Source organism: Ostrea edulis, chromosome 2, assembly GCF_947568905.1.
Source record: "Ostrea edulis chromosome 2, xbOstEdul1.1, whole genome shotgun sequence".
Lineage (NCBI taxonomy): Eukaryota > Metazoa > Mollusca > Bivalvia > Ostreida > Ostreidae > Ostrea > Ostrea edulis.
In genome coordinates, this window is record NC_079165.1 from 62684055 (window position 1) to 62696157 (window position 12103).

Sequence of the window (12103 nt, forward strand, 5' to 3'; positions counted from 1 at the left end):
CAAGATCTAAAGAATGCCTGTAGATACTGGCTGTTATTGTTATCAAAACACCTCTCTGGGGTAGCCCCAGACCACAGTGTCTGCAGATGTCACTCCACCTGAGATCTATTGTTAAATGTTTGATTGGCAGGCAGCTTACAATTTGGGGGTGTCAACTTAAAATTGGGTCTTTAATAATGTCCTGCTATCCGTCCCGTTCTGCTCTGGTGTCACCGTGTTGTGAGGTTAGCATGGTGAAAGAGGCATCGTCGTTTCAATAACAGAGATTGGGTGGAATTTCTGTTTACGTATGAATCAAGATTTCATCTCGACAGCAGTGACGGTCGTGTTCGGGAGCGTTATGGTCTGGGGGAGAATTACAGAACATGGAAGGACCCCTTAGGTGATAGTGAAGGGCAATTCAACCGGCGTACGTTACCGTGCCGAGATTGTACGTCAGCACGTCATTCCATTTATCACGACAACCAGCGCAACGTCATTCTGCAGTAGGACAACGCACGACCGCACGCGTTGTTAGTGACTACCTACAGCAACAAAACGTGACCGGGCTACTCTGGCCTGCAATATCTCCGAATTTATCCCTATAGAACATGTTTGATATGAAATGGAACGACGTTTACTTTAAGAGCCAAACCCCCTGCTACGTTGGACGCTTTGGGTCATTCTTTATTGCGCATATGGCGGAACATTCCCCAGCCATTTCTGCATAACCTGATTCGTTCAATGCGTCGTACATGTAGGCGTGAAGAATGCATCGTTGGAAGTGGCGGGCATACATGTTATTAAACTTGTGAACTTTTTTGCACCCCCTTATTTTCAGTGGTTGTTCGTATCAACCATAGTGGACATAATCCGTGATTTGATGTTTGAATTGAAAGACAATGCATTATATCAGATATTGATATACATAATGCAATATAATATTTGGTATGCGAGTCTATAAATAAAATTACTAAACTACATAATTTCTTTTTTCCGCTAGTATATAATGACACCATAATTTAGGGTGAAGCGATACAGATTCTTTACGGAAAACACCAAGCTTGCAATGTACAATGTAGTTTAATAAGTAAATACAGATTATTGTAAAATGTCGTCATACTATATGCTATACTACCCCAACCGTAGGGGCGTCAGCGAATGTCCCGTCTATAACAGTTGATTACTTCTTGTTCTATAGTTTCCCCCGGTTGTTGTTGTACGTGGTAATTATGCTGCCCACGCCCTGTACCACTCCGCTAGCAATCATAGCCACACCTCCACAATAAAACCCCGTGTCGTACAGTCCACAGTAGTCCTTCAGAAACCCTGGAATATATTCTTAAAATGTGTTATACATCACTAAACAAGATTAAAGTTATATCTTAGGATGACTAGTAATTAAGCAAGTGTAAAACAAGGTGTACCCTTCGTCACATACCGCACTGAAACACACACAATCAATTGTTGGACCCCCTCGTAATTTTATTGCGAGGCGTTACAATACATTTACCTGAGAGAGGTGGGCCAAACAAAACTCCCAGGCCCTGAAAACACACCAGTATCCCCAAGGAACTAACTAAATGTTCCACACCCAAGATGTCCACAACTAGGGTAGCCTTCTGTGCAAGTCCTGAGCCCAGCAGAAACCCGTATAGCCCACACGTAAACGACAGCCATCCAAACACTCTTAGGAAGGGAATGATAAATGTCAGAATACCAAGTATAAACAGAACTATGTTATAGATGAGTAGTCTGTGAGGTTTAATCGCTGGCAAGTCGAGAATGAAGCCGGATAGGATACTGCCGAGCGTCTCTAGGGCACCGGATATGGAAACAACATAAGTCGCCTCTATGTCTGATTGACCATTTTGAATGGCTAATGGAGGTAGAAATAGGTACGATGCTTGGAAGGAGAGTGTATACAAACCAATACCAATGCAAAACGTTAAAAACTGAATATTCCGTAGAAGTGATAAATCGAGAAGTTTTGGACGCAAGTCGGCATTATTAGACACGTGAGCACTAATTTCATCGTGAGAAGCGTGATGTGGTTGCCATGTGCTTTCGATGCTTCCAGTAAAATTGATCACTTCCGAGCTTGCTCCATGAAGAATAAGAGATTTGGCTAGAGTGTTAGTAAACGTTTTGTTGTCTTGTAATAAATCAGGTAAACTTTTTGCAACTGCGTTATCTTCAATATGCGACTTCGAAAACAACGGACAGTTAAGGTCTTTAATGGCAAAGTCACACTCATCGTCTCTGTTACTTTTATTTCCGCTTAATGTTGGTTCCATGACTTCAATATCAATCTCATGTTGTCGTCTGCAAAAAGAATGGTTTGCAAAATCGTCAAGAGGCCCTCAACTACGAAAGACCATCGAGCTCATTTTCGTAGCGGAGAAGAAATATTTTTTCATAAATGTGAAACTTTCGCGTTATAACACATTGCTTTCCTATTGTGCTCTTTGACCCCCAGCCCATTTAAACATAGAATGCTTTGTGTGGTACCATATTATGTGCTTGACAACTGTACAAAATGTGAACAAGAGTACCGTAAACGGTACACAATACGCCCGTAAGAAGGTTATATAGGGTGGTTTTATTTAAGGCGTTTGTTTTGTGACATTGGTTAGCAAACATGAGTTCGGTGTGGAAAATACTACCCCAAAATTAATCAAGTTCAAGAACGTGTAAATATTTTAAACGTGCATCTTCAAGTTGTTTACAAAGGCCCTAACGTTTCAACTGTAAGTGGACTTAAAAGGACAAATCATGCACTCACTTAAAATATTTCCTCAAAACTTCAACGTGTAACTTTTTCTAAAAAATGAAGAAATTCAGAATCCTTACCACATGTACATCTTCAATACACATACAAATGATCTGTAAAATAAGAAAGTGCTCACTTGAAAACTGTGGGAGAACTAAGAAGGACAAATTATGTATCCTCCACATAACATTAATTTTCAAATAAAGGACAAAACGCTTGCAAGAGTGGTCAAAATGGATCAATATTGCAACATGATTTAGAGTGACCCAAAAAGAAGCTACATAGAAATTTTTAGATTGATTATGTGACAGATATGAAAATAGAAGCAGAAAACCCCGGACGGACGGACAGACATCGGTTTACCATAATATATCCTGTCTAAAGACAGGTGTGTAACTATACACAGAGATTCAGACAAACAAACATTGAAAAAAAAACGCTCCCTGAAAAGTATGCTAGCATGAAGCCCTCGTGTTTTTTCAAAATTGAAGTTTATTTTTTTTTAAAATTTACATGTTACTTTCTGTTTCTGTTGGAATTCCCAGCCGTTAGAATTGTCGGTCGTACTATATTTATCAAGATTCATACGTGCATTGTTCACATTCACGAGGAAATGGCTATCATTTCAAATGGTGAAATATCTATTATATACAGCTCCAATGTTTTTACTTTTAATATAAAATTTTTATGCCCCCGAAATCGGAGTTTCGGTGTTTGGTTTATCCTTCTGTCTATCCGCAAACTTTAACCCTGGCAATAACTTTTCAACGCTGAGTGCCAGGGCTTTCATAAGAACTTTTTTGGTACCAGCATTTTTTTTTATCTCATGATCTAATTCGTCTTGGGGTTTGCCTTACTTTTAAAAAAAACTTGAACTTGACCCTAACTTTTGAATGCTTAGTGATATGGCCTTTACATTTCACATGTGTATTTGTTATCAAAATTGCTTTGCTGCCCTACGTGGGCATCAGTGTTTCACAAACTCATCTTGTTTTGTATATTGTTTAACGTCCCATTGAAGAATTTTTTTATTCAACGTCACCAGTTCTAGGTGAAGTGCCGCAAATTTTGATTTGTATAGCGCTTACGGCCGTAGCAGTGAAGTGAACGTCCTTTGTCGTGCTAACGCCTACCATGGCATAGAACCTCGGGTTTTAAGGTTATATCCAAAGGACCGTGATTTTCACTCCTTGTACTGGACGCTTTACAAACCCGTTTCGGTCCCATGACTAAAATTCGGTCTTCGGTCCCGGTCCCAGATTTTTTATTCAACAAAAGAGAAGATATCTGAATATTTGAGCCCTATTTCTCGTTAGTTTAGATATGACATTTCGTGCATGTATTCTGATAGTCCGAGATCGGGTTTTAGTCAGCACCAAGGAACAGTCACCACCCATGATACACATAAGAAAAGTGAAGATAACGAACAGTGATCAATCTCATAACTCCTAAAAGCAATACAAAATAGATAGTTGGGCATACACGGACCCCTGCCCTGGACACACCAGAGGTGGGATTATGTGCCTAGGAGGAGTAAGCATCCCCTGTCGACCGGTCACATCAGCCGTGAGCCCTATATATCTTGATCAGGTAAATGGAGCTATCCGTAGTCAAAATCAGTGTGCCAAGAACGGTCTAACAATCGGTATGAAACGTCTTACGTTTGCCAATACCTCCCGGTTCCGAAGCGAGCGCCCCAACTACTAGGCTACCGCGATCGGTCTCGAAATTCGTCTCGTTTATACTTGCATGAAAGATGTATCTTAGGTTGCTTACTGCCATTCATGATTTGGCTGATGCATCTGACGTACATTTTCCAAATGAGTGATCAGGTTAAAGATTTTCGCAGTAAGACAATTGATCATTAATAACACAGCAGAGTGTTAGGGACGATTTGGGTCACATATACCCGCAAGAAAACCCTTAAGACGTATACTTCATGCATAATAATTCAGTGTCATACATCATCTCGTGTAAATACTTTCAGTAACTTGATTTGGTTAAGTACCGGGTTGATAATAAAATCTGTTTGTTCACTGGCCGAAACAAAGCGCCGAAAACGCATGCTTGTAACCCAAATGCAGCTAGCAGGATATAGGCCCCTGTAAATCCAAAATTCTGAAAAATGATTTCAACGATAGGAGGGGCCACAAATGTTCCTGAGCCAATCCCGGCGTTCGCAATTCCCGCCGCTGTCCCACGTCTTTTCTCAAAATACAGAGCAACAATCACCACTGCTGGGGTGTAGATAAACGCCCTGCCAATACCTTGAAATAAAAAATACTTTCATGTACATATAACAATTGCATTTCAGTTTCGATTTGTGGAATGAAAACTGATTTTAGAACTTACCTCCCACTAGTGAATAGCTGAAAAATAGGAATGCCAAATTTGGTGTGAATCCACTGATCAATACACCAGTACACAATAAAACACCACCAACCATCACTATCGTCCGACAGGAGAATCTATTACAAAGTGCGCTGGCCAAAGGACCTGGAATTTTATAGTTCATTTTCAGCTCATCCTAACCGGATGTTACACATTGCCTGTCTTTTTAAGTGTTCATTTACTGGTCACGATGAAAAGATTTAAAACTTGCACATTGCTTTCGAATCGATCTGATTATAACATAGCCATTATTTCAGATTGGCTAAGGTTTCTTTTTAATTCTTCAGAATAGATGTATGCAATGTGGCCAAATTGGCAGAAGTGTTTTACTACATATGGGTTTCGCAAATTGGTCGTCACTTTTCGGGTCGATCTGAACTCTGACCTAGTTGTGACCTCTGATAAATCATGAAATGATCGAAATCAAAATTTTGTCCATGAACACCGAATTTCATTCACGAAAGACACCACAGAGTCTTCCACATCTGCTTCGTACTTAGATATTTTATTGAACATAGATGATAAATGAAAAACTAACAACTCCACTTTACGACAAACATTATGACTTTATCTTCTCCATCGTCAACTTTCCATATTAATTTATGTAGCAATATTCCACTATCACCTGCATATGGTGTTTATGTATCTCAACTGATTCGATATGCAAGAGCTTGTTCTGCGTATGATCAGTTTTAGATCGAGACAGGCTACTGACAAACCAATTGATGTTACAGGGGTTTCAACAGTCTCTTTCAAAGTAAGCATTTCGCAAATTCTATGGTCGTTATAACGATCTAGTTTGCCAATACAAATGCTGTCTGACGTGTTTTATACCGATGTTAACAAGCCGTTCTTTATTTTTGCTACGGATTACTTCGTTTATCTGACCCAAGATATAGGGCTCAAGTGGGTATGACCGGTCGACAGGGGATGCTTACTCCTCCTAGACACATGATCCCACCTCTGGTATGTCCAGGGGTCCGTGTTTTGCCCAACTCTTAATTTTGTATTCCTTATAGGAGTTATGAGATTGATCACCGTTCGTCATCTTCATCTTTTCATTCAAGATATAGTACATATTTGTGTTATCATATTAAAGTTGTTAGTCGATAACTCGGGTATTTATGTTACCCTTTTATTTTAGATATGAAATATGAAAGAACCACGTGTACTACATTGACTTACCAAACAGCATGCGGATTATGACTGCTAACGATATTGCCCAGGCTGTGCTAGCTGCCGATTCATCAAATTCTTCTCGAAGTTGAAGATAAAGCACCCCTCCCGATCTCATAAAACCTCTTAAAAAGAAATATTAGTTCAACTTCATTTTATGTACCGGTATGGAGATTCCACGTAGAACGAGAAACTACTTTAGTTTGCTGGAAATATGCGTGTACACAAATGTTCATTTCAAAATTATATGGATTTCCACAGAAAAAAGATCTTTCATTTCCGCAAAAATGTTTTGACCCTTGTATACATAGGGGACGGAGCCCGTGGAATTTTTATGGCCAAAAAACCCCCAAGATGTCCATGGGCCACAATGCTTACCTGTATCACTTCGACCGTAATGTTCATTTTTAGAAGATTTTTTCTTCCCTTTACTCCCACGAAAAACAACACTACGACCCCAGCCTAGTCCCACAGGATCATGACTTAGCCAAATTTAAATCTACACAACATAGGAATGCTTTAGTACTATTAGTATGGTCTTCTAAAGAAGATTTTTAAAATATATCATATATCTATGTATAATGTAAGATTTGATACCCGATTTTAGCCCCATCCTAATTCGAGAGTCCATAATTTGAAAAAAGAAATTGAATCCATACAAAATGAGAATATTTGCATTTAATATGATTTAGTGTGGCACTGTGACTCTTGAATTTTTTTTCTGCATAGATATTCTCGTGTAAAACTTTGATTCCCTACTTTAGTACCACCCTCGCCCCAGAAGCCTTGATTTGATCAAATATGAATCTGAACTATATTGAAAAGTTTGCATATTAATGTGATTAATCATGACCATTGGTTCTTGAGAAGAGTTTTGAAAAAAAGCTTGAAATATATATTCCCATGTACCAAACTTTTTATCCTATTTTAGCCCATCCTACCTCTCGGGATCATGGTTCACTCAGACTTTAATCTGCACTACACGACGATTCATCACCCTATTCTCGAGAAGAATATTTTCAAACTCTCATATAAAACTTTGAATCCGTGTTGTTTTGATTAAAGACCTTGATTCACAAACCCCAACATACGGCCCTTAAAATATATAAAAATGAAAGAAAGCAGAGGTAAGCAAGCTCACATACCCCACGCTCCAACATTGCTTGACAATGCCTCTCATAATGAATGGTAATGCTATGCATTACTGCAATAATAGGACAGACGGGCTCAAAATTCTAAGTTCAAAAGGGGCATAACTCCCAGAAAAAGTATTGAATCAGAATTTACTGGGAATATGCGGTTCTACCCAGTGTGTCCTTATCAACTACAAAGTTTCACGAAATTCTATTGAGCGGTCTCAGAGGAGATGCGCTCTGAATTTCGCTGCTGTCATAGGCGAGAAACGACTCCGTGACCTGGACCGGTAAATGTCCTAGTAAAAATAAACAAGCGAAATCGAGAGAACGATGAGGTATATCTTTGTTATTTTAAGAACCAGTGACTTGAAATTTGGCATGCAAGTAGTTAAAACATTAATCTATGCAAGGAAAACGACAAATTACGCATAGCTTACCTAGTTGAAGATTTTTTAGGCATTTGAAGCGAGTGGTTAGTTTTTTATCTGTGTCAGAGTTAGACCCCTTTCTATATTTATGGTATCACAGAGTTCGGACCCAAAACGGGCTTAGCCCCTGTAAAAATAGGTAATGATTGCTCCTTCACCAAACGCTCGGCATTTAGAAGTGGGAATCACGAGTATGACTTTAAAAAGGAGGTCCCGTGTCGCGACAGGCGTTTGTACTATAAAGAATCCTCACTGCTACGGCCCTGAGCACTAAGCATGTCTAAATAATTTAGACATTATCGTTGATGCCACAATGCCAATCCAATCAGATACATTGAAGAAAACAACCATGGCTTTATTCCAAGGGAGGTTAAATCTTGTTGACTGACAAGAATGGAGAGCTCTAGGATATAAACTATTTTTGTTTTATGTCCCGTCGAGAATTTTTCACTCATTGAAACGTCACAAGCTGATGTGAAGTACCACAAATTTAGTATATCCTAGAGCTCTCCGTTCTTGTCAGGCAACAAGATATAACATCCCTTGGAATAAAGCCATGGTTGTTTTCTTCAATGTATCTGGTTGGATTGGCATTGTGGCATCAATGATAATGTTGAGTGTGTCACTGTGATGTCAACATGCTTGTCGCGATAATTTATAATGTTGTTATTATTGTTGTTATTACACATCACGTGTACTCTTGAGTTTATTAAAGAACTAATCTGATTGGTTTATTATTTGGTCATGTGACTGGAAAGGGGAAGAATTTTTTCCTGGATAGGCATGTAAATCGTACCCAACATCCGCGAAACCCACCAGCATTCCCCCTTTGATAGCATTAATATTGATAAAGAGTTAGTTTAACAGTCAAATAACTTATTTGAAGCGAATAGCAGTATCACTAATCTCGGCTGAGATTCGGCTTGGCTGAATATTTGGACTGACGCCTTCACCGAATCTCGGAGCAGTCCTTCATAATTCATGTCTGGAAATTTACTTTTAGCTTCAACCGTTTCTAGCAATTAATGTGCACTTAGGCGACACTGCTGTTCGCTTCAAATAAGTGATTTGACTGTTAAACTAACTCTATATCACTATTAATGCTATATTACTTACCGTCTAAATATGTAAATTCCATAAAATAAACCATCACTAATTTTTCCGTTCAAATGAAGGCTTCTATGGCGCAATATTGTATCTCCCAAAATTTAAGAGTTCCTATAGTTTGTTTTGTGAATCAGCGAAATGCAAGTAAGTGTGTAGAGATACGATGTATCAGTAACTAGATAAAGCAGACTATAGGAACTCTTCAATTCCAGGAGATAAAATATTGTGCCATGCAAATCTTCATTTGAACGGAAAATGTAGTGCCTGTTTTCATTTAGGGATTTTTATACCTAAACGGTAAGTAATACAGCATTGATAGTGATAGAGAGTTAGTTTAACAGTCAAATCACTTATTTGAAGCGAACAGCAGTGTCACCTAAGTGCACTTTAATTGCTAGAAGTGGCCGAAGCTGAAAGTAAATTTCCAGACATGAATTATGAAGGACTGCTCCGAGTTTCGGGGAAAGCGTCAGTCCAAATATTCAGCCGAGCCGAATCTCAACCGAGATTACATTATCACCAAAGTGCACATTAATTGCTAGAACCAGCAGAAGCTAAAAGTAAATTTCCAGACATGAATTATGAAGGACTGCTCCGAGATTCGGTGAAGGCGTCATTCCAAATATTTTTAATATTAATTTATTTAATCACCATCGAAAAATTATAGTCTAGGGTGTTGATTTCTTGGATGAGTAAACCTCCATATGTTCCTCACTATTGTACAATAAATATATATTGTTCTAAAACACACTCCATACTTTTAATTTTTTCAAAGCAAAATCATGTTGGAATGTAAACATAGCAAGATATTTCTGATCTAATTATATTCAATCATTTCCAAAAATTCAGTAAAGATAAAAATCGATTGATATTTGATTGTAAATTCATACATTAAGTGCACTATGCGTGTATCCAGGTTTAGTCTGATCATGGATTTTATTTACTTACCTTACTTGAATACATACAAGAAATACTTATCTATGACAAAATGAGCGAGAAAGCTTCCCAGCACTACAATCCAACCGTATCCGCCGTCCAAAGCCTGAATTCGGAAGCCTCCGTCTGTCGTCGACTCTTTTCGTTCATCAGAAAGAGATGTCTCGCTGACTCGTGGGTGCATTTCTAATTGAATTGATATAACAGAGGTATTGAAGTAACGAAGAAATAAATGTTTAGGTCATTAGAATTCTGACTCGGGGGTGATACCATCGAGAAATATTATACATTGACTCAGAGTTAGTTATTGACCAAAACATTTGTTGGTGTAACTATTGACAAACATGCTATTTTCCTAGCTGAAATATTGAAAAGCTACAACATTTGCCCGTAACATCAGAGTAAATTTCGCAGTATTGGATCTATATTTATTTGTACCATCGAAACTGTGGCGGTACCAACTAGATTTCGTCGCGCATGATGGTGTGAAGTCGTCATCGATCTTAAAGATACACAAATGATACAAACACATTATATGTTTAAGAAATAATTATTGTTAGTCATTGAAATGCAGAAGAAACAGAAATAATTATTGTTATTCATTGGAATGCAGAAATAATTATTGTTAATCATTGGAATGCAGTAGAAACAGAAATAATTATCGTTAATCATGGAATGTAGAAGAAACAGAAATAATTATTGTTAATCATTGGAATGCAGAAATAATTATTGTTAATCATTGGAATGCAGAAGAAACAGGAAGGATCTAAATCATAGTTAAGGAACTCCAGATGTAATGATGTCTTTATTGCACACATCCATGTCCGTATTTAGCCTCGATAAAGAGAGGAAAGAGGAGTCGGGGAGGAAATCAATAACAAGGGTCATAGTTAACCTTGTCCAGTTCGCAGCAAACACAAAAGGGGAGGGGTCAGTAATTTGAGGCAATGACATCAGTAAAAAGGTAACACTCCCCTTCCCTTGTAGAGATATCTTATCTGCGTCCCATGCAGCTCCATTTTGTAAGGTTTGAATGGGGCTGTTTAAAGAAAGATTGAAGGTACGTTTGGACACAGTGTGAGCCCTATATATCTCGATCAGATAAAAGGAGTTATCCGTAGTCAAAATCAGCGTGCCAAGAACGGCCTAATAATCGGTATGAAACGAGTCAGATAACATTTGACCCAATGATAGGTTGCATTGGCAAACTACAATGTAGATTGTTATAACGACCATAGAATTTGCGAAATGCTAACTTTAATCGAGACTGTTGGAACCCCTGCACCATCAACTTGTTTGTCAGTAGCCTACTTCGATTTAAAAACTGACCATAAGCAGAACAAGCTCTTGCGTATCGAATCAGTTCAGAGATATAAACACTATATACAGGAGGCAATGGGATATTGCTACTTGTACATGAATATGAGAAGTTGACGACGGAGAAGCTGAAATCATCCCGCTTGTCATAAAGTTGAGTTGTTAGTTTGCCGTTGATATCTACTTTCATTAAAATATCTAAGTATGAAGCAGAAGTTGAGAACTCTGTGGTGTCTTTTATTTCGAGTTCACTTGGATATATCAAATCGACATATGAATGAAAATTATTATTGTTAATAGATATTACGTATAAATATCGAATTGAAGGTCACAGCAAGATATTTTTTCTTCTCGCGTAGTTTTTGAATAAATTCTGCTTCATAGGAACATAAAAACAGGTCAGCTAACAAAGGAGCGCAATTCGTGCCCATGGGGATTCCAATAGACTATTGGAAGACCTGATCACCAAAGGTCATGAAGATGTCATTGAGGAACTCCAGCATATTTTTATATTTTTTATTTCTACTTCAGAGTAAACATGACGCATATGTACATGTATATGGAAGGCGATGTGGTGTTTTTTATTTCGAGTTCACTAGGATATATCGAATCGACGTATTAATGAAAATGAGTATTATTAATAGATGAAACGTCGCCGATGTATCTAAATGTCAAGTTGAAGCCCACATGCAGCAAGAGATTTTTTTTCTCATCTAGAAGCCTTTGAATAAATTCTGCCTCGTAAGATAATAAAACAGGTCAGCTAATAAAGGAGCACAATTTGTACCAATGGGAATTCCCACAGGCTGTTGGAAGACCTGATCACCAAAGATTACGAAAATAGTGTCAATGAGCAACCC

At 38.2% G+C, this 12103-nt stretch overlaps 1 protein-coding gene across 1 annotated transcript; it reads right to left on the minus strand.

The window, feature by feature from the left end:
• Positions 1-1094: 1094 nt before the first annotated feature.
• On the minus strand, positions 1095-10110 carry LOC125681863 (monocarboxylate transporter 14-like). Its single transcript, XM_048922117.2, has 6 exons — positions 9965-10110; positions 6329-6444; positions 5105-5248; positions 4761-5019; positions 1493-2304; positions 1095-1308 (listed from the first exon to the last, which is right to left on the minus strand). The coding sequence occupies exons 1-6, from the start codon at positions 10108-10110 to the stop codon at positions 1175-1177; spliced, it is 1611 nt and encodes a 536-aa protein (XP_048778074.2). The 3' UTR covers positions 1095-1174.
• Between the last annotated feature and the right edge of the window lie 1993 nt (positions 10111-12103).

Bases quoted from the DNA above. Each gene is read 5' to 3' on its own strand.
- LOC125681863 (XM_048922117.2), bottom strand. From the start codon at position 10,110: ATGCACCCACGAGTCAGCGAGACATCTCTTTCTGATGAACGAAAAGAG. The intron at 2,305-4,760 runs GTACTTAACCAA...TTCTTTTTGCAG, and splicing joins CAGATTTTATTATCAACCCG to ACGACAACATGAGATTGATA. The intron at 1,309-1,492 runs GTAAATGTATTG...AATATATTCCAG, and splicing joins GTTTGGCCCACCTCTCTCAG to GGTTTCTGAAGGACTACTGT.